This window comes from Hippocampus comes, unplaced genomic scaffold (assembly GCF_001891065.2).
Source record: "Hippocampus comes isolate QL1 unplaced genomic scaffold, H_comes_QL1_v1.1 scaffold109, whole genome shotgun sequence".
Taxonomy (NCBI): Eukaryota; Metazoa; Chordata; class Actinopteri; order Syngnathiformes; family Syngnathidae; genus Hippocampus; species Hippocampus comes.
Genome location: NW_017805274.1, coordinates 1230342 through 1252655, shown reverse-complemented (window position 1 = coordinate 1252655; position 22314 = coordinate 1230342). Strand labels below are relative to the sequence as shown.

At 46.1% G+C, this 22314-nt stretch overlaps 1 protein-coding gene across 3 annotated transcripts; it reads right to left on the bottom strand.

Annotated features, from left to right (window-relative positions):
• Positions 1 to 1149: 1149 nt before the first annotated feature.
• On the bottom strand, positions 1150 to 22146 carry fnip1 (folliculin interacting protein 1). 3 transcript variants are annotated; one of them, XM_019869628.1, is made up of 18 exons: positions 21921 to 22146; positions 15093 to 15222; positions 13653 to 13799; positions 13487 to 13587; positions 13336 to 13410; positions 13150 to 13244; positions 12288 to 12371; positions 11221 to 11292; positions 10510 to 10645; positions 10215 to 10416; positions 9308 to 9397; positions 7037 to 7179; positions 6398 to 6567; positions 4357 to 5566; positions 3846 to 4011; positions 3457 to 3657; positions 2818 to 2933; positions 1150 to 2695 (listed from the first exon to the last, which is right to left on the bottom strand). In XM_019869628.1, the coding sequence occupies exons 1-18, from the start codon at positions 22010 to 22012 to the stop codon at positions 2617 to 2619; spliced, it is 3309 nt and encodes a 1102-aa protein (XP_019725187.1). In that variant the 5' UTR covers positions 22013 to 22146; the 3' UTR covers positions 1150 to 2616. The 3 variants fall into 3 exon arrangements, with proteins under 3 accessions (XP_019725187.1, XP_019725189.1, XP_019725188.1); XM_019869630.1 differs by lacking the exon at positions 21921 to 22146 and adding an exon at positions 18448 to 18689; XM_019869629.1 differs by lacking the exon at positions 12288 to 12371 and having other exon boundaries at positions 21921 to 22145.
• Positions 22147 to 22314: the final 168 nt, after the last annotated feature.

Sequence of the window (22314 nt, the reverse complement as noted above, 5' to 3'; positions counted from 1 at the left end):
GACGCACGGAAAATTGACATAATTTACGACGTAATCAATTCCTTCGGATGTAATCACTTGTATAAAAACAAGTTTAACTTTATTTTAACTATTTGAAAGATAACTAACCGCGTTGTACTCTGATAGCCGATAGTCACGCACTTTTATGTAGTCCTTGAAGGCATCGCCGACTGCTGACACTTTCAGTAGCTGTGAAGTGTAGCGAAATCTGACTACCGTAATAAAAGCCACGACGTTCATAAATGACACGAACTTTATCTTGTATTCACTGGTCAACACCCCATATTATGTAATGGTGTCATGACAAGAACAAGTGCGTGTTTCAAGTCGCTTTCTTAAACGCTCCTTGTTGCGCTCGTCTTATTGCATAACTGGGGCGAGCGCGACGGCTTTGCTCGACTTTTTCTACCGCAAGGAGGCGGCACGACGGGTCGGCATTGACGAGAGGTTTCAAGGTTCAAGTTTTTTGATGATTCAATATTTAGAATTTTAACATGAATAATTTGCTATTTACACCATTGAAATAACAAGTACAATATTTGAGCATCAAAACATTCAGACCTTTTGAAATATAGTCTCTAAAAAAAGCAACATACGACAACGTTTAATATGTAATAATAATCAACGTTTTATGATTTTAGTATATATTTTACAATCTAGTGTTTTGAAATAAAATTAGTTGGGTCATTTTTCGTTTTTATTGATCGATATAATAAATCATACCGTATATTACTACTGTGTTTTTGTACTGCATATTGCTTTATTTTGAAATATTTAAGGACTACACTGCGGTGCTTTTTATGGCAAAGACGTGTAGTAATATAAAAAAATAGAGAACTGAAATGATTATTGTGAATATTGTTATTGATATAATACTAAAACTAATTGTACTTTTAGTGCTTAATGTTGCAATTTGAGATTTTTATTATACTGTAATACTTTCCATTTAAGTTGAAGCATTATAAAACATTTGGCTTTCTTGAAATATGTCATTTTACTGTCAAGTGGATGTAAAAATATATGTAAAGTCATTTTAATGAAATACAAAGTATGTACAGCTTACGACTACCGGTAATGCCTTTTGTCACAAATAATTGTGCAGTAATAGATTTAATTGCAAAAATGATCTGGAAAAAAACAGGTGACACCTTTATGTCCAAATGTCTGCATCTTTATTGCACAACATTCCCATAAAATTGGGAAAAGGATACATTTCCAAGGAGACAATTGTTGAAAAGGTATAAATACATGGAAATGAATTGTACAGTCCACAAAAATAACAATAGTATAACAATTAAATAACAATAGTCATTTACAAAGGACGCTTTTAACACACGAACAACAAGCGCTAAACAACGTTAGCGGCTGTTTGGAAGCCTGCGGTGACATCATCATTTCCCCTTAAGACAAAAAGAATGAAAGCGCTGTTAAAAAAAAAAAAAAAAAAAACAAGAATAAGAAAAACAACCCTTTGTGGATCTTCCTACATTTTGTTGCGGTTACTCCTCACCGTGAACATGGTAGAAAAGGGTGACAATATTCAGCATTTTATGTTTGGTTGTAAAATAGACAGCGCTGATTCTTTGACACGGAGAGTGAGGGAGTAGGGAATGGTGGGGGGGTAGTTACATGTTGATTCGCGGTAGTCACATGTCGACTTCAGGGTTTTGGTTTTTTTTTTTCAATACATGACCTCAGGGTACTTTTGTGAATGGTGCATAAGATCTGAGGTAGCGTTTGGAAATTTTCTGAACCGGTTTCTCTTGGTATATATTTGGGTAAGAACAGTTGGGGAAAGGGTCAAATTTGGCTTGTAAAAAAAAAATGGCATTCTTTTTTAGAAAGATTTGAGCACGGCTGGCTTGTTTTGAGATTGTACAGAAAAAGCACAAAATTGAATAGAAAATACCTCAAAGCATCTTTCTCGGCATTAAAAGTTAATCAAGTACCAAGGAATGTGAAGGCCAACAGTGAAAAGAATATTTTTTTTTCGAAATGACACGGCCAAGTCTCAATCTGACAAGTTTGAAGTCAGAAATGACATTTTCAAGAAAAATAAAGTTCCTAATTAATAATAAAGTTGTACATTTGAGAATTTTGTGTGTGTGAAAAAGTTGCATATTTTTAAGAATAACGTACATTTGACTATTGTTCTATTTTAGAGGAGGAAAAAAAAACTAATCTCACAAGAATAAAACGGAAATTTAAGGAGGGAAAGTCTCCTTTTTATACAATCATTAGGTTAATATTCTTTGTAAGATGACGATTTTTCAACCCCCCTGAAAATATACATCTTATTTGTCATCAAAATAGATGTCTTAGTTCTCATTAGATTCTGATTTCACTCTTGTGGTGTATTATTTCGCTTCTTTTCAGTGTGGTCCTAACACTCCTTTCGTAGTGAAGTCTTTGGCTTGGTGATTGAAAACAAAACAAAACAAAACAAAACAAAACAAAAAAAAACTACAACATTCAAACAAGAGGCTCTTCCTTTCTTGCCCAACTGCACCCTCCTGTGGTGAGATGGGAGTACTGCACCTGTCAGCAGCAAACAGTTGTGAGGTCCACAAAAGAAAAAAGGAGGAAAACAGGAAGCCGGGACGCGTTCCCTCCTCCTCACAGCAATATCTGGGCCACGTAGGGCGAGTGCGTGCTGGCCACGGCGGCAAGAAGCGGGAGGTCACTCGATTCGATTCTGAAATAAACAAATGGCATCACACATCATCTGATCCAAAAATACACCAGTCCCCACCGTATGACAACAATAATAATAACGGTAACAATAATGATATATATATATATATAACAGGTTCTCACCCTAAGACCATGCCCAGTTCTTTGACGTGGACTCTCTTCTGACCCTTCAGGTACTCAGCCAGCATCTTGCTCTTGAAGTAGATCTCCTGCAGGCGGTCCTCCAGGTGCATGATGCACTGAGAATGAAGGAGAGCCGTCACAATGTGGGCCGTCAAAATCAAGACTCAATATAGATATTTTAAAAAAAATTAAGTGGTGAGTTTTGCAAGTTTCTCTACAATATCACAACTTTTTCTCAATTCTCAAATTCCCGTCGTCCCGAGAGATTGGCTAAAGTCTCACAAGATTTCCTCGAGGCTCAATATTTTTGAAGACTCGAGATAATTTTTTTTTTTCACAGGTTTTTTTTTTCTGAAATCTGCCGAGATTCTCTGAAGTCTCGCTCTTTGCTTTTTTCTGAAGTTTCACGTGATACTTTGCTAAAATCTTTGCACAGCTCTGTGACATTTTCTCATGTCTCACGAGATTTGCTGAAGTTTCGTCTCACAAAGAGACGACTTTTGCTTCATTCCTTCCACAAATCTCGTGTTCCACCTCGAGATTTCAATTTGGACAAAATTCCAAAAATGGAACACATTTGGAAATTGGAAGCTGGTGTCTACTATGGTCATTTGATGTGTGCGTGCGTGCGCTGCGTACAAAGTTGGGGGACATGTTGAGCTTGTAGAGCTGCTGCGTGGAGTGCAGCAGTCCCGACACCAGGCTGGACACCAGCACCTCCTTGCCCAGCTTGCCCACGTCGGTGGCTCTTCTCTGACTGCTGGCCACCTGCACCGTCCACTTGTCCGTGTCGGCCACGATGCAAACGGCCTCGGCGATGGGCTCGTCCAGCACCGGATGCTGCGTACGACAACACCGGATATCATTAGACCGCTTGTTTCCTGAAGCGGTTCTCTCTCTACACTTTTGGGGTACAAGGACCCCTTGCATGGGAGAAATAAACAAAGACCACACGTACACCTAAATGCGATAGGAATTCAAACCGTTTGCGGACACCATTTTGAGGTATTAAAACGGATTCCCTTTACCTGGACGGCGTGCGTGAGTTCGGCCATCAGGCTCTGCCGTAGCTTGTCGTCGCTGGGCATCCCGTGCAGTACAAAGTCCGGCACGTAGGTGGGGCAGTAGCCGCCGAAAAGGGAGCGGCCAAAGTTGGCGATGGTTGGCTTGGAGTAGTTCTCCACCAGTTTGGAGCTGCCGGTACAAACAGATCTTTTGAGTTTGGATTTTGGATCATTGATGTGGAATTTGAGCAATGGAAACGATCCCATGTCAGTACATGGTAGTAATCACCGAGAGAACCAGTCATTCAGGTCAAATTGGTTTGCGGCCAAAAGCAAGAGACGCTTTCGAGTTTAAAAAAAATAAATAAATAAAAAAGAAGGGCATGGTATGACTAAATAAATACATATTGTCAATGCGTATATAGCTATACACGCAAACAATTTAAATGCGACCCACGAGGTCATATTTAGATCCACGTTTCCTTAGAATTGCGATGAAAAAAAAAATCTGGAAAGAATAAACGGGGTAACTCACCCTGGGAAGGGCACTATCACCTCCTCCTGCCAGTCCTCCGTCTCCTCGCTCTCGCTGTCGCCCAGGGCGCTGTCTGAGCTCTCGTTGCGCGGGATCTCCCAGTCGTTGAGGGGCGTCGCCTTGCACTTTTGGTCCTCACCGCCGCCGCCTCCGTCCCAGTGGAGGACGGGCACGGACAGGACGAGTCCCTTGTCACACGAGTCCGTCGAGGCGCACCTGCACCTCCTCTGCGCGTCCGCCGAGTCGTTGGCGTTCTCCGCGGCGCCCTGAACGCCGCGGCCTGCCCCCGAGGGGTCCAGGAGGTCTTTGCGAAGACCGGCCACAGTGCCGGCGGCCTCCTCCCGTTTGGCCACGTCGTCTATTGTCCTCGTCTCCACCGGGTTCTCTGGACAGAAGTACTCGTCGAATTGGCTGTAATCCGGAGCGTCGGGGTTCCACTGGGGAAGTTTGCTGGACACCCGCGCGAAAGGCGGGGGGCCCTGCGGCGGGGGCGGCTGAAGATGGTGGAGCTTTCTGTGCTTGTTCATGTCCTCCTCCACCTTCCTCCGCCGGCTCTCGGTGTCCGACTCCGGCGACATGGAGTCGCCTATGAGGAAGGTGACCTTGGTGGCCGGCTCCTCCGTCACGATGAGCGACATGGGGCCCGACATGGTGGTTCCAGGGGGGGTGTTCTTATCCGGAGGTTTCTTCTCCGGGGGGAAGCCTAGCGGGGGGTCTCCGACAGGGTCCCTCCCCGAGCCCTCGTCCGGTCCACGTTCCCTTGGGGAGCACGAGCCCACGGGCAGCACCGTCTCCAGCCGGGCTTCAACGGTCAGCGGGCTGCGGGACTCCCTGTGAGGCCCCTCGGGTTCCTCCGAAGTCCGGCAACCGTCGTCCTGGAGAGTCCCGATCGCTTGGCTCCGGTCCCTGCCGTCGTCCTCGCCCTCGTCCTCCTTCTCCGCCAAGTAGTCGCCGCCGGACTTGTGAACGGTCACCAGCACGTAGTCCGACTCCTCCACCTCGCCCTTGCGCAGCGAGGTGGTGATGAGCGAGCCGGGCATGACGATGGCCTCGTCCTCGGCGTTGTCCAGCATGTGCGTCTCCAGCAGTTCCGAGCAGCGGATGAAGTACGTCAGCACGTAAAGGAGGCGCTGCACCAGCTCCTGACGGCGGCCCACCGCCACCGTGCGGGCCAGGCGCACCGGAGAGCCGATGGCGCCGTACAGGTCACCTGACAACACACGATGTGGCGAACTTTTCAGCTTCTTCAGTCGCGCACAGCACAAAACCATGTCAACGTCACTTTTGTGTGTGTGAATGCGCTGCAGTTCTTGCCACTGAGCACTTGGTGCCCCCATCAATCTACTTGCAGAACATACTCAACATGCAGCATGATAGGTATCTTTTTTTGTTTTTTCTTAATGACCAATAATACTCACTATATTAACAACGAAAGTCACATTTTGTAGTGTAATTAGCCACGCTTTGAAAAAAACAAATAGCCATTTTGTTTTAACTAGAAATTCACTACATTTTGTAAAAACAAAACCGCGATATTTTGTCAAATTTATCATAGTCGTGGAACAAAAATTGTTGGATCATAATTTAAAAAGTTTTGCAACAAATTAACAAGAATTTGCAACATTCTGCAACAAACTTCACGACATTTAAATCAATTCCCTACGCATTGTGAATATTTCCGTTCTATTTTGTAACAAAATTTAGCGTGTTATATAACACAAGTATCCACTTTTTTTTTCCCCCAGCACAAAATTCTCTTTTTGATGCAGAATTACATCAAGGTGGACATCCAGAAATGAGTTTCAGCAAGAGGAGACGAACAAGTAGATATTTAAGGTTTTCCAAAAACAGGATAGTTTTGCTTTGGCTGAGTTAGAAAAAAAGTTCAGATGAGGTTATTTAATGTATTTGTTGTTCAATACAGTCTACTTGGCATTGGGGGCATCAAGTGCGGACAGGGCGGAGTTTTGTTCGCTTCAGCGTGACACTCTCAGTAGTTTAATGACATTGATACATTCTTACAAATCGTCCCGTCTCTTACCGAGCTGCGCCCACAGCGGGTTGTAAGGGTGCGTCTTGGACAGCATGTCCACGCTGGGCGACGAGTGCTTCTCCAGGAAGATCTTGATGGGCGGCTGGCCGTTGGGCATAACCGTGGGCACCCAAGCCAAGTGGTTGGTCAAGATGGCCGTCAGCAACGCCGGGAGGAACCTGCCAACGTCGCGAGACGGAAGGGTGAGCAGACGGGGGAAGCCGACGCCGACGGTTCCCGTGGAGGGCTTTATCGCAAGTTGAAAAGGTCGAAAGTGGACAGTGAATAAAAGCGAGTGCGCGCGCACGCACACATTCTTACGGCATGATTCACTTCTCATTTCCAAATAAGCGTCTACTTCCCTTCCTGTCCCATGACTCCACTTTGACACGTTGGTCAGCCGGTCACATACCGCACAAGTTAACGGAAATGTGAGGAAGAAGATCATAGAATTGTTTTGTAAACTTGATTCAAATTTGAGAGAGGGGAGGGGGGAAAAAAAGCTGTTTGAATTTTCATTCAGGGATTAAAATTTGTATCAAAAACATTTGTCATGAATTTTGAACGCCGTCATTTGCGAGTGTTAAAATGAATACTTTCTTTCCCCCAAATTACAATTGTGGGTCAGAATCAAGCGTGCCACTCAACTGGTTCTTGGAGGCCTGCTCCATCAGCATTGAGAACTCTCGCATGAAGAGGCTGCACAGGTGGTTCTTCTCCGACGCGCCCGACATCATGGTCAGCCACACGGGCTCGGCCACGCGGGGCATGCTGTACAGGTCGCAGGGGGGGGGGGGGGGGGGGGGGGGGGGGGGTGAGAACAGACGTGTCATTGTCTGAGAACAAGCTCTCGCTGTGGAGACCCCCGTCCTACTCGCCCCGCTGCAAGAAGGCAAGGAGTTTCCAGGGAGGGAGGGGGGGGGGGGTTGGGCTGTCAGGCACGTCTCGGCCGGACGCCAAGCTTGCGACGCGATGCTGGGAATCTTGGCGGTCCTGAGCAATGTCAAGCTGGGAAACAGAGAGGTGCCCAAGAACCACCGACTGTTCGAGGTTGATTTAAAGCGGACAGAAGCTCACGCTATAGGGGTAGTACTTTTGCAAAGTCCTGGAACCTTCGGTGGAACTCTGAACCGAAAATGTATTGTGGAAATGCAGAAAACGCACTCTGTGTTTGCAAGTCATTAAAACCAATATCTGCAACCAAAATAACGTTCATCCCACTTTTAAAAAACATTTTTTCGAATCAAATTTGTTATTTTGACCAGAAACATACAAGTGCATCACAACAAATGATGTTGTGGAAAACTTAATTCAAATTGGTCGCTTCATGACTCGCAGGGCGGAAGGTACTTACTGATTTTATTTTTTCATCATTGTGAACAAACACTACAAAATTTCCCGCCTCAAGAAATCACATTGCATACATAGGAAGCAGAATGATTTTTATCCTCGAAATTGGGAAGGAAATTACCTTCTGATATGGAAAACACATTTCCACTTTTAGCATCGCACTACTGACGTCGATGTATCTCACTTCACCCAACATGGCCGCCTTTTGCGCTTGTGCCAAGTGCAAGGCTTATCTTCGTCAGCATGCGTCGGCATGCGCGCACGTACCCACGTCACGGCGGCGTGGGTCTGCGAGACTTGAGGCGTGTGGTGCACTTTTGTCATGTTCCATGAGGTCAAAGGCACTCAATGAAAAAAAAAGGCAAAGGCCGGCGCGCTTAAATTTAGCCCCGGCCTGAAGGTGAGATTGTGCAGGTATTTTCTTTGGGCCCCACTCTACTATTTGGAGGTCGAGCGGGGCGGGGGGTCCGCTAGATGATAGGGTTGCCACTCAGGTGGGCCGGCTGCCATCGGACATGTGACGACAACACGCAGGGGACCTCAAGACGTGCTGCCTGTGTGTGTGTGTGTGTGTGTGTGTGTGTGTGTGTGTGTGTGTGTGGCTACACATGGTCCACTTTAACTCTCCTGTTATGTTGCGGGTCAAATTGACCCATGGTAAAAAGGTGACATAACGGGGTGGGGGGGGGGGGCTAAAGTAGACCTTGCATGCATGCATGCCAAGTCAAAGCATTTATCAGACTTGGTCCAATGTAAACCACCTCTTTCACTGCAGGTCAAATTGACCCATTGTCCCAGTGCAAAGAAAAAAAAAGGTGACAGTGTGTGTGTGGTACAGACACTCAGATACAGATTAGGTCCACTTTAGCACGCCTGTTATTTTGCAGGTCAAACTGACCCGATGTCCCCATGTGAAAAAAAAGAACAAACAGATGAGGTCCAATTTAGCCCCCACCCCCCCGGATGTTCTCTTGTAAAGAATGCAAGTGGCACAGACGCTGACATACAGATTAGGTCCACATTAGCACTTTTGCTATGTTGCAGGACCAAGTGAATAGTAGAAAAAGAAATGCAACATGTGTGCGTAGAGAGACAAACACGCCGACTCGGCCCACTTTATCCTGTCTAGCTCCTGTCATTTTGACCCATTGTAAAACAAGCAAACAAATAAGTAAATCAATATTTGGATCGGAATTTTTCAAAATTATTTCTGAATTTACAAACAAACTTGTTATCCGCCGTGTGTAAAACGTTTCTATCATGTGGCGAAATATAATTGGGCAACATAATTGGGCAGTTAAAAAAAGGATTCCGCTCAAGTTTGTTTCTTAACAGGAAGTGAAGTCGCGAGTTCCTTTTTCTTTACCTTTTTTTTTTTTTTTTAATAGTCTTTAGAGGGCTTGGGAGAGATGCTAAGATGGCAACATTGACTGTGCTTTTTGTGAACTGTCTTCACTTTGTTTGCATCGACATCGTTACTGCAAGCAGCGCACATCAATCGAGATATGCTTTGAAACACACATAAAAAAAAAAAATTAAAAAAAACGCAGCCAGACGACTGACGAGCACCAACCTGAATTCGTTGAGCCCGTCCACCATGCGGCTGTAGGCCAAGGCCCTCTGGCTGGGATCAGCTGACCGCCGGCTCATCTTCATGGCCTTGGGGGAGGGTGACATAACACACACACACGCACGCACACGAACACACACGCACACACACAATTTTAGAAACATGACACTTTGGAATTTATGAGAAGGTGGGGATGGGAGGAATGTGATGTGAGCACAATGCTGAGTGAAAGTGCTGCGGGAATGTGACGCCGTCAAGTAAACAACATTTGTGAGTTATAGCCGAACGTCAATCACTGAAATAGGACAGCTTACGTTTTTATTTCAATGGCACGGGACACAACATTATGTACAGCTGTACGCACTCATGACGATGGCCGAACTAAGTCGGCTGCGGTCTTTTGTCATTGCTTTTTGCTTTTTTTTTTCTCCCCATGTTCTCCAACAGGTGTCATTGTTGTCTTTTGTGATTGTTTTTTTTTTTTTTTTTTTTTTAACTCATTGTCCTCAGGTGTCCAAATCTGGTTCTACAAGATGTTGTGGCATCTTTTTTTTTTTTTTTTTTTTAATACTTTTTGCACCTTTTTTCCATTGTTTATGCCCATGTTCCCCAAAAAGTGTTGCTGATGTTGTCACTTTTTTGCTCCATCTGTACCCTCTTAAATATTGTATTCTCCAATGGTGTTGCTTTTTGGTCCCCCTTTTCTGTGTGAGTCTTTTCTGTTTGCATTTTGTTTTCTTTTCTCTTTGTTTATCTACAAACAGACCCTACGACTTTTGCTTTATTCGTTGTGCAAGATGAGGCCAGAGTTTCGTAACTGCTCACAATGCCTGATTATGTATTAAAAACAGAACCATGACTGAGGAGACAAAAAAAAAAAAAAAAAGAAAGAAAAATGGTATTCACCTGTTCAATGGCACTCTTGAGCTTGTTCATGTGGCTCTCGAAGAGCGGAAAGTGTGAGAAGAAGAAGTCCTGGAAGCGGTTGTTCTCCTCAGTGTTGGGCGACAGCGTGAAGATGACACCGATGGCTATTTTCTTCTTGCGTGCCACCCCCAGGCTCTGCCCGCCACTCTCGTCCGACATGTTGAAGCTCTCCTCCACCGACCTGGCGGGGACCACGGGATGATTTGGAAATTCCCCACTCCAAATTTCCATGCTATTTCACAATGGTTTCATTCATTCATTCAACGGGTCTCACCAGCGCGGGAAGACGCCGTTCTCCAGGCTGGTGGTCTGACTGCGCCGCCACCGCCGCTGGTAGCTGGACGCGCAGCTACTGGTCAGGGACGAGCCCGGCGACGGGAAGGGCGTGATCAAGAGACTGCTCAGAGATGCTGAAGGAAGAAAATGGGGAGGGGGGATAATTCAAATATTTGTTTTAATAACACTTGATTCTCATTTTTAAGATGTATTTTTTAAGAATCATTTTTTAATCATAATTGTATTCGCCAAGTATGCAAGCAAGTATTTTAAAATTTAAAATAAACCCCGCCTACTGCCCAAAGTCAGCTGGGATAGGCTCCAGCACGGACGCCACCCGTGTGAGGATAAAGCGGTTCAGATAACGGTTGGATGTAAAATAGGCAAAATTGTTTCCATTTTTTTTTTCTTCAAATGAAACCTTTAAATAAAAATAATTCTCAAAAGAGAAAACGATATAACAATTAATTTTATTTTAGAAAAAAAAAAATACATGGTGTTTTTTAATGAGCCAATTTAAAAAAAAAAAAAAAAAAGACTTTTTTTGCCCCCACCTTCACACGCAGTGCCACCCAAACAAAAAGGTTTACAGGCGAGCATCTGCCTACAATGCAAGCGATTTAACAGCTTACGCACGGCAGGACCAAAGATAGTCGTGCTTGTGTAACCGTTCTTGACCTACAACCCTCTTTTCGCCTGGCGAACGTACCCGATCGGGCGATGCCGCTGTCCCGCTCGTCGTACAGCCTTCGGCCCGGCATATCCATGGGGTGACTGTGGCCTGGCGAGAGGAGAGGAGAGGAGAGGACGGTTCGAGGGTGAGAGGAAATGTGAGAAAACAAAGGAGGGGAGGGAAACAAAAATATCGTAAATCAGCACAAAATTCAAATTGGTGGCTATTACAATAGAAACAATCGGAGAGGGCATCCTCGATAGTAGTTTCAAAGGCTGGATTTAAACCACAGGATTGACCAAATCCCCCCACCCCTCGTGCCAAATTTAAAACATATACGAGGCTGTAAATGTGTCTATTAATGTAGCAAATTCAGAACATATTCAATGCGCTACGTCGCTGAAACTGCTCTCTGGCCGTGTGGTGTACAATCCAGCCTTGTACAATCTGGACCCGTGTCATCACTTCCACGGCAACGCATCATGCAACACTTCACACATAGTACATGCAATAAAGAAGAAGAAGAAGAAGAAGAAAAAAAGTGCACTTCCCGTCTTGTGTCATCCAGAAATGGGACTGATAATGCAACAGGCGCTGCCGGCAAAAAGGCGGCGATTCGTGACGTTGGAATGGAATCATATCGACTGAATGCTCCTACTACTTGCCGTCATCAAGCATTTCACACCGCGTGCAGTAAAGAACAAGCACAGCAGTGTGTTGTTTGGCGTATGTAATCCTCAAAGTGGCGCCCAATTGTAACGTGTATGCAAAGCATTGCTCGGGTGCTATGCGCTCCATGCGAGTGAAGAGAAAATGATTTTGCCCCCCTCCAAAAAAAGTCACACAATCATCTGGTTAGTACAAGCGTGCGAGTTAGCAAAAGGCTGCCTCTAACCCCCATTACATACCCATGCACACTTGTGTCCATCCCAGTGGCGATAGAACACATGCAGGCTTTCATGGGAGGCACATAAGGCCCCCCCCCCAAAAAAGGCCATCAAGTGTACAAACACAACAGAAGCGGCAGGGAAAACATGCAAGTTGCATCCACTGCTGGCCTTGTTTTATTTTTAATTTTTTTGCTTTGCTTTGTAAGCGCCAACCTGAAAAGAAAGATGCGCTTTTGATGAGACGCAGCGGGCCTTGCTCAGAGAAGGCCCGTCGAGGGCTGCAGAGCTGAGAAAATCCTGGGCAGCACAAACACGGGATAGAGAGGAGAGAGAGAGACAGACAGAGAGGGGTGACGGGAATGATGGGAGGGAGGGAGATGAACAAAAAAATAAATAAATAAAAATGTAAAAAAAAAAAAAAAAAAGCTTGTTAGTGAATGAATAGGGAGGAAAGTTGCTGGCCTCCTGTCATCAGAGCAGACCTTACGACAAGGAGCTTTTTAGTGGAGCATGAACACAAAACTGCAACCAACTCGTAAGGCTCCAGTTTTGATTCGCACAAGTAGAATAGTTTTAGTTCGAAATCATTTGGAAAAAGTAAGAGAAGGAGGGCGCACAAGAATTTGCCAACAGTTTTTCGTCGTATTGTTCCTCATACTGTCATTATTGCTCATTTGCTGCCATGTAAACCAGTGTAATGACTAAAACATCCCAGTAGATGGCGGAGTTAGATCGGACTGGCAACAAGCCAGGGGGGTGGGTGGGGTGTCACAAAAATCGCCAAAATTCACAAAACCATGTTTTCTCTGTTTTGGGTCAGAAACCGGTGTTTTTTGTGAAACAGACTTCGATTTTTTTCTTGAGACTTTTTTTTTTTTTGTAGCTGAACTCCTGACAGACATGACAACCAAATTTCATGTTGCAATGTGAAGCGGGCCTCAGGGCTGTATTTAAAGAAGGGGAGGGAAAAAAAAAAAAAAAACTCCTCCAAAACACACATTTTCCTCAGGATGAACACGCCTCATGGTGCCTGGAGCCCGCGGGAGGGCTGTCGGTGTATTGTTGCTATGGTTACCTATGTTCCCTAGGAGATTATTTGGAGGAGCGTTGTGATCGGGCCTCAGGGTGTTGCTGCTGTCCTGTGTGATGAACTCCAGACTGTCCTGTAACCTATGAAAGAAGCAAATAATCAAGAGATTCTATGGGCGGGCGGTGATTTAGATAATTATTACATAGATGGGGGAGGTGTGTGTGTACTTACGTATTGAGGCTGCCGTACACACTGCCTCCCGTCCAGGCTGTGAACACCTTACTCAGCATCAGCTGAGGCGGCGACCTGACGTGATGAGGGGACGCCCGTGAGGCAGATAATGAGGCACACGCTCCCGTCAAAATGCATCCTTTCGTCTTACCTGATCTGGTGTATTTTCAGCGTGGAGCCTTTGTAGCTCATGGCCACCGATCCAAACATCATTTCCCCCAGCATAACCACGTCGGACGAACACCTTGAACCCTATCAACGTACGCCGGTGTAAACGATTGTGGAGGAGTTCCTTTGGCAATTAGGTATGGCGCTACCTGGAAGCGGAGTCCCTGCTCTTTGGTTTCCCTGGAAGTCTCGGACGCACAGGAGGACGAGGAGGAGCTGTCCAGGGAGCTGCTGCTGCCCCCCGTCGGTCGGAGCCGGCAGCACTTGCCGAACATCTTCACCTGGCCCTCCGTGCTCTGTGGTGGTACCATAAAGGCAGTGGGTGAGATAATTACTGTGAAATTTGCATTTGTTGTGATTTTGATATCGTGACATTCACTGAAAACATCGCAATATAAAGTGGGAGGCCATGTCGCTAGTTCAAATCAGCGAAAATGTCATGCTGTGCGTGTCTTTACTGTACTCGGCAACTCGTTGCAATTATTGGTGCCACGTCGGACAACGGAAATCAACGGGACGACGACAACCGATCCAATCAAAACGGTTTATGCCAAACAATGGACAGGTCATGAGGTTAAGCTCCTGCTCCACCAGTTAGTCAAGATAATCGCCACCTTGCCCAAAAGAATTTAACAGAACAACTCGATGCAAGCGAGTTAAAAAAAAAAAAAAAAAAAAACTCCACTTTTTGCATGTCACAGAATTAAAGCGATTGCTCCTCTTGGTCATTCATGGCACCTTGCACAGTAGAAATCAACGACAACAAGAAACAACAGAGTCAAATAAGTCTCCGGCACACGCTGTCGCACAATGGACGTGTTGTCGAGTTGCGCCGAGGAATTAAGGCGAAAGCGCCTCTGGGGCAGTCGTTCATGAGAACCGCCAGCCTGCACAATAGAAGTCACCAGAACAAATAGAAAGAATGGCGTCAAGTCGAAACAGCATCGACGCACGTCGAAAGCCTATCTGAAAGCAGCCTGTGTGTCATGTGCTTCTTGACTCGGCTTGTTAGGAGAGGAATGTGTGTGTGTGTGTGTGTGTGTGTGTGTGTGTGTGTGTGTGTGTGTGTGTGTGTGTGTGTGTGTGATTTGTGTACACAGAAGCCAGCAGCATGTGATAGCCAGTCATATGACTCTTGCGGGAACTCGTGAGCGAGCGAGAAAAGCAGCACAACAATCACCGCCGCCACCCCCTCCTGCTCGCTCTCTCTCTCACCACCGTCTTCCCTCATCTTGCCCTTTTCCTCCTTACTGTAGTAAGTTTGCAATTCCCAGGTTGCATTAGCAACGGAGGAGGGCGTCATTTACATTCAGTTACTCTGTAAACACCCAGTCACATGCGTTGAATGGGCAAGTCAAAATGAAGGTGGCATCTCATTTCGCCAATTACTGCCATCTTCCACAGCAACACGATGACAAAAAAAAAAAAAGTCAAAAAGTCCATGGCACACTGCATACATGCATACATTTTATGTGTTATGTTTTCTCTACAATACCCCATGCCCCACCCTCATCCCCCCCCCGCCCAAAAAAGAAATAATTGACACCGGCACAACCCAAAAACACATCAAATCCAATCATAGGACTCACGGCAAGGTGGGGGTCATCCGTGCCCCTCTTCTTGGCATTGGAGTCGAAGAGGACGTTGCGGCCACGCCTCTCGCAGTCCTGGTATACGATCAGCCGGATGTGACTGGGCTCCAGGTGGGGGACTGGCCAGCTACGTGGACAGACAAAGAACGGTCATTAAGTAGGCCCCAACGACCTTGAAAAATAACGTAACTACATATTTTTTTCTTTCCATATTGCGATTCAAATGATTATTTTACAAGGTCCTCTTTCAATGCATTTTTGTCCCCTGTTACCGCCCAAGTGATAGCATACATACGGGGCACATTACTCTCCACTATTGAAAAAAAAAAAAGAAAAACATTTGAATTTATCCGTGCCAAATGGTAGTGGGCCTCAGATGGGTGCCTGGAAACTTGTGATGGAACAGAACCAAGGTGAACAACGCCAAAGCCTGTCGAAGACTCAGTTTGTGGTCGTAAAAGCTAAGGCGAGAGAGTGACACAACATCCCGAAAATTGGAGCCGTTTTTACCCATGCGTGGCTTTTGCCAGGCAACTGGCGCCAACCGGGGTTGATCCGGAGAAGGATGGGGCTGTGTGCTTTCGAGACAAACGATGCCAAGCTACAATCGGCGTGGCGCGTGGCTGCCCTTCCACATAGTCCGGGTAATCCCAGTGCTTTTGAGGAAACTCAGTGTGTGTTTCCCGGTGTGCGTTATTTAGGAGCAGCTGTAAAGATGACAGCGGGAGGCGACGTAAAAATAGCGCTTTTATCGACGGTGTGGGATTGTCACGGTTAACCTCGAGAATCATCGGCAGTAGTCGGGTGAAAATGATGAGACAATGTGTTCCTATGCGGATTTACTCAGAAAGAGCACAAATAAAACACAAAAACCTTTCAGAGCGAGGCTTTCAAATGACAGTTTCAAGCGAGCGATGATGGTCCCAAGCCCCCCAGGGATCTTGTTTAAAGCCTCGGTTACGGTTTCGAACAAAGGTTAGGATTTAGAATGAAGTACCGGTATACGCTTTCAAATGAGGGGTCAAAACACACAAAGTGCTGCCACTGCAATACACTCGCTGAGGAAAGGACACGTCATGTCGCGCAATCTTTATTCGAGGTTGTCAAAGCAAAGTCAGTGGTCATACTGAGGCCTCGACCGGCGGAGTTATGCGCTTGTTCTCTGCAAAAGCCAATCATGTGCTCATTCACCTTTGCTTCCACTTGCAAGTCGATGAGAACGCTCGAGCTCGCCGTCATGTGATGACGTGCCTCGGCCAAAGCTCTAACCTCAGCGGCTTGCCGAGTAGCTACGCTGCCGCATTAACACATCGCGCTAGCACTCGGGGAAGATTAAACCACTACGGGGAAAACTTGGCAGCTCAACCTCAATTAGGTGCAAGGCCCGTGGGCCAAAACGACACGACAACATTCTCCGTGTGTTTGTGGGGAACCGGGACGCATGTTGGGAATGCTATTCGGTTCGCGCCAGTAGAACTTGGAATGAGGGATGGGCGTTGATTTACATCACTATAAGGATTGTCACCCACACGCGAGCTAATAAAGCTCACAGGACACAGAACCACAGTTTTGAATGGGTGAGGTAAGCTCTGGAAAAATAGAAATGACACCGAGTGGGTGAAGGAAGCATGAGTGCCCCAGTCGGGGCACCTCTGGGGCATGTAACAAGCCCAGTAGACTTGGGCAGCTCGCTCTGGAACAGCAGACTTTGAGACAGGAAAAATTTTGGGGCAGACTTTGGGAGGATAGCTTGAGTATAACTGATCCAGCAAAAGATTATTTTGGGTGGGCAACAATCCGAGTAGGCTTCAGCGGTTGACTCTGGGGCACAAAAGAACCAGACGTTGAGAGTTGAGACAAACCCAGTGGAGGCCACTCTTGAGCAGGCGCAAACTTCAGATGGGCTGGGTGGTTCGGTCTGGCACTCTCCAGATTTGTATACATTTCTCCTCCTGATCTAAGCGCTCAGAGTGCTAAGTGTGTGACATAATGCCTGCTTGGCCCACATCATGAGCTCAAATAACACGTTACGGGCCCCCCGGCGGGTCGGTATCCACCTCTTGTGTGTAAGATTACACACCAGGCAGGCATTTTAGTCAAGTCACATGCCTCTGTGTAAGTTGGTCCTGCCTGTTTGGCTCGAGTCACCGCAAACGTATATAACGTTCACATTCACTTTGACTCAATAGCGAACCAAAGCCACATTCACTCGAGCAAATGCCCATGCCTTTTTCCAGTTTCTAGTTATGCGCGTGAGTTGAATAGCCTTCGTGGAATGCTTTCCATTTGTGAAATATCATGCCAATCCCTAGTTGCAAACTCTACTTACTATTGTTAGCGGAATCATGTTAGCAAATTGCTAAATGTCAATCGCAAGTTCCAAACTTGAGCTGCTAGCATTCACGGAAAACATGACGACCATCCCATCGTTTTGAATCTTAGCTAGGAGCAGATTGTCAAACATCGCTCCTTTGTCCAGAATTTGAGCGACTAGTGTTACCTGAATGGAATTAATTAGCGCAATGCCTAATGTCTTAGGTAGGAAAAAAAAAGTGCCACAAAAGTCTATTTCAACTTCAACGATGAGCTAGCATAGTGACATTTGTATTTCTGGGGGGGCGTAAGGTGGGGTATGAACATAATTTTTTTCATAGGATTTCCTCCTAAATCCTGGCAAGTGTTACATGGGTTGTTTACAGATTCAGACAGATTCTCTGCGCAATGTGGAGATGGCGAGTTGACTGCCGCCTTTGTTTTGAAGATGGCAGCGAGAGGACAGAGCCAAAAGATGACACAAAGACATTCTGTCAGCTGCTGTAAACAACAGCCAATAATTTTTTTTTTTTTTAACTCAATTTTTTTGATCCACATTTGAAAAATTTTCCATGGTCTGCACAAGCGAAAAGATGTGGGAAATCGGTTGAAACGGGAATATGGAAGGAAAGAAATTGACATTTTATCCGAAGGTCACGTCAGCCAACCCATGACAAAGTAACGAGACGCGGTCACCAGAGTACACAAAAAGCACAACTGGCAGCATGTGAAAGTGAGGAAGCGGTGATGTGGCGGAGAGCTTGTGACTGTCACAATGCGGCGAATCATTCATAAAAGTGGCTCATGACTTCATGAGCGTCACTTACTTGCTCTGTTGGCTCTAAAAAAAAAAATAAATAAATCTTGATTTGGACCACCGTCAACTATGTAGTAGTTGCTTTACAGAACCCTTGATGGATTGAATCCCCCGCCACAGATATGAACTACATCCAAGCCAAATGGTAGAGGCAAGCATGTCAATCAGGCTCTCTTGACAGTCAAGACAAAACACAGCTGATCCACGTATTAGCGCTCCTACCTGGGCATCGTTGTGACTGTGCCAGTGTTTCCCGTGGGCGCTTTGGCCCCCTTCTAAGCTGCCTCTCTGCGCTCGCTCAGCCTCTAAGAATAACGGCCGACTAGATTCACACAACATGAGACATGTCAGGTGATTGCAGCGCGAGCGGCAGGCCTGGAGCGGCGGGGTAACGACATACTGCTGACTGGCTCTCCTCCTCCCTTTCCCTTGTTTACAGCCCCTTTCGTGCTGCCCGTCAAAAAGTGGCTTTTTTTGCTGTTCTGTATTAAAGGTACAGTAACGGAGAAAAAAAATGGAAAATCACGAACAGGGGTGGAGGGGGAGCGTCGGGGAGTGTTTTGGGGTTTATGAAGTAGCTCTACAAATTACCGTAGCTTCCGAGGTAGTATTGCACTTTTAAGTTCTGTCTGAAAAGCACAGGTGGGAGAAATACCGGCTCTAACATGATGCCGACGCTGCAGAAATTTGTCCGAAACTCTTCATTAGTAGCGTGCCGGTAGAGTATTCAACAGGGAACACACCAGCATTGGCACTGATGCTGTTTGCCTGCACTTGGTACTTACAAAAATAAAATAAAATGCTCCGATATCATGACTCTGGTACAACTTCGCCAACCTGACCCGCCCAAGTGAGTGGCAATGGTTCCTCTGGGATATAAAAATCTCCCCTGGACCTCAAAACTTTGAGAACCCCTGTATTGCAACATCCATGACTCCAAAAGCCGCAGACCCAAGAAAGTGCGGGACTGCTCACTCTGCAGCTTGACTCCACTGCTCTGACGTCAGCAACAGCCTGCTAACTGACCTCAAAGAGCTTTCACGCTAACGCCGCCGCTGCCGCACTTGTGAGTGCGCATTTGTGCTGCCCAGATGGTTACATAAATACCTCCTGCGACATTCCTCCGGACCCATCTCAGCCTCATTTATGAATCTGGCACATGGGTCCGTTTTAAAAAAACAAATGTGGCCCTTATTCATTCAAGTTTGCCCATCCCAGGCCATTGCAATGCAACTGTGGACTTCCCGCCCTTGCAGAGTCGAACTCTCCCCTATTAGACTGACTTGCCTCGAGGCAAAAAGCAGAGCACCTGACTACCTGCATATCTGCCGGGAGTCGAAAGACATTTTCCCATGAAGCGCATCTGCATTCCTGCAATCACATGAGCGTTGGGGAACAAGTTCACTGCAACGCTCTAAGAAGCTTCTTCATCATTGTTGTCTTTCGATTTGTTTACTTTCGAGAAGCCGAAAGACAACTGCGGACTATCAAAGATGCTAAAAATGATAGCACCCACAATGGAAAATTCAAATGCTGCTGTTAAAAGGTTTGCAGCTTTCACGATAAATTGTGTTATTACATCAAACGGGGAGTTTTGCCGTTTCAATCATTTATCATCGTGAGTACAGTCTTACTCTTCCAACGAATTAATTTTCCGGGGCTGTTGACTGGGAAGCCAAACTGGTGCAGAGACTTTGGCATCCATTTTAAATAACCCTTGGTCAATTTTATACATCTTTACCATGACCCGGCACTTCTGAGAACCCAGAGCATGACCACTTTAAATAACCCTGAAAGCAATTTGACAGCCTCCATAGTCACACACAAAAATATATCCTGTTTGTGTTGTGACTTGCACACACACACACACACACACACACACAGGCCGCAGTTGACAGGCCTGTGATTGATGCAAGCCTCACATGACACGCTGAGTTATGCAAGTATGTACGCTGTTCCGAAACCAGAGCCTTTTCGTATGCCAACTCCCAAGAGAAAAAATGGACGCTATAAATAAATCGGATGTGAGGTTTTTTTTTTGGGGGGGGGGTTTGTGCAAGACGTAAAAGTCATGTCAATCGCATGACCCCCGTTTCATGTGATTTATGTTCCTCAGCAGTTAGCGAGCAAATTTCGGACCAGAATCCAAAGGATGATCCGTGGGAGGACTCTGCTGGGTGACATGTGCAGTATGCCACCTGGGGTCATGTACTTTAATCAGGGAAACGGGAGAGGAGTCAGGGGTCGGCCAAGCCACCGCCCCGGCTGGTATTCCGCGGGGCTTGCGCTAGAGACAACGCGCCGTCTGACGGCCTCAGTTTGCCGTGGTATAACGTCAACAAAAGTAGCAACGATCTAAAACCGGATTTGTCCCCCGAGGGCAGCCAATAGTCGGTGTCATGCGGCGGACAAAGTGAAATTATCGTTATTGCCGTATTTAGTGTCTCTGAGTCTTTCAGCTTGGACTTCATCAGTTGTCCTTCTTCGTTGGTTTACTGTTCAAAGGCCGAGAGGCAACGACCACTGTCGGACACTAAATACGGTAGTGGCGATCACAAATCGAACAGCCTTTAAACTTTTAACACATTTTAACAATAAACTGTGTGAAAATTCAAAACAGGCAGTTTTAACCTTTCAATTCACCAATACCTTTACTACTGTATTCAGTTATGGTCTTCAGAAGAAAGAATTACCATCTGGGAGGGCCTCACCATGCCCGAAAAACCTGCTGCGATTCCAAACTCAACCCCTCAGGACTAACTTTGGAAAGGTAAAAATATTTAGACCCCGACTCAGGTTTTACAGGTCTATCATAACAGGACGCACAAAAAAAAAAAATAATAAGAATAATCTAAAGGACCCCGGCCCAGGGTTTGACTTGGACAGAAAATCGGCCCTGGTATTTTAGCTGAGACAAGACCCGTGCGCGCACACGCATACACGCTCGTAACCTTATCTGTAACTTGTCAGTCATTGTTTTTACTGTTTATGAGATCCTATAATTACCTTTCTGATTATGCGGCTTTTGCCTTACAATATGCAACAGCTAAACCAACTACAAGTGTGTTCAGGGTTCAAGAATTAAACCTCAACTACTGTCGTGACTCACGCGACTCGTGAGCACCAGACGAATACAAATACTGTGACGTCACAGTCTTAAAATCATCTATGACACCTCATCGACAACCGGCGGTCCCGTACACTTTTTTTTAGTGGTCCCGTGCACCGCCGCCCCGCGCTTGACACGTATGACGTCACGCACGCCAGCCGCGAGGGGCACGTTCCGCACGTCGACACCTAAGACAGTAGCACGAGACGCACTTTGAACCCATTCGAGTTTACGTCGTCGCGCACCGTGAGAAATGACAACAAAAGCGCCACGCGCATCACACACACTCAAGTGGGATGTGTTTGAGGCAAAAGCGACAGTTAATTTAGGTCTCACGTCGAGTATTTTACGGAAGACCTGAATGGCATCAAACACGCTATCGTCTGAGTTAGCCCAGCTAGCTGCTACCCACCCCGCCAAACAGGCTAAATCGCGTCGCCCACTTACTAGCACGCGTTATTGACGTTAAACCAAACCCACACTGTCAAAAATGAATACCACACAGCGTAATAGCCTTTACACGGTTAGGGAAGGAATAAGTGGCGTTACTGTCCTCGTTACGCACACAGGCGTCCACATGAGCTACCTGAAAGCTGGCTCCTCTTTGTTACATCTCTGCGGAGGCGGTGAAAAAGCGCTCTTCTTGTTGAAAAGTTTCTGAAAGAGAGTCGGAGGCATTCTTATAACGAAGAGGGAGGAAGAAAAGACATGAGTCCCTTTTCCTGTTCTTTTTTTCAAATTCACGAACGAGTCTTTCTCCTTGCAACTGTCTCCATGGGTGTCTTAGTCATATGACAGGCATTAGTCACGGGAGCCGCTTGGCAACTGACCTACCCCTTTCTTTTTTTTGATTGGCCAAGCGGGCGACGGAATTATCTGATTGGCTGGCTATTATTGGCCCGCGCACCACGTGGTCCATCTTTGTGCCCCCCCCCTCCACTTCCAGTGTTGATGTTTTGTCGGGATTCCTAGGACACGTA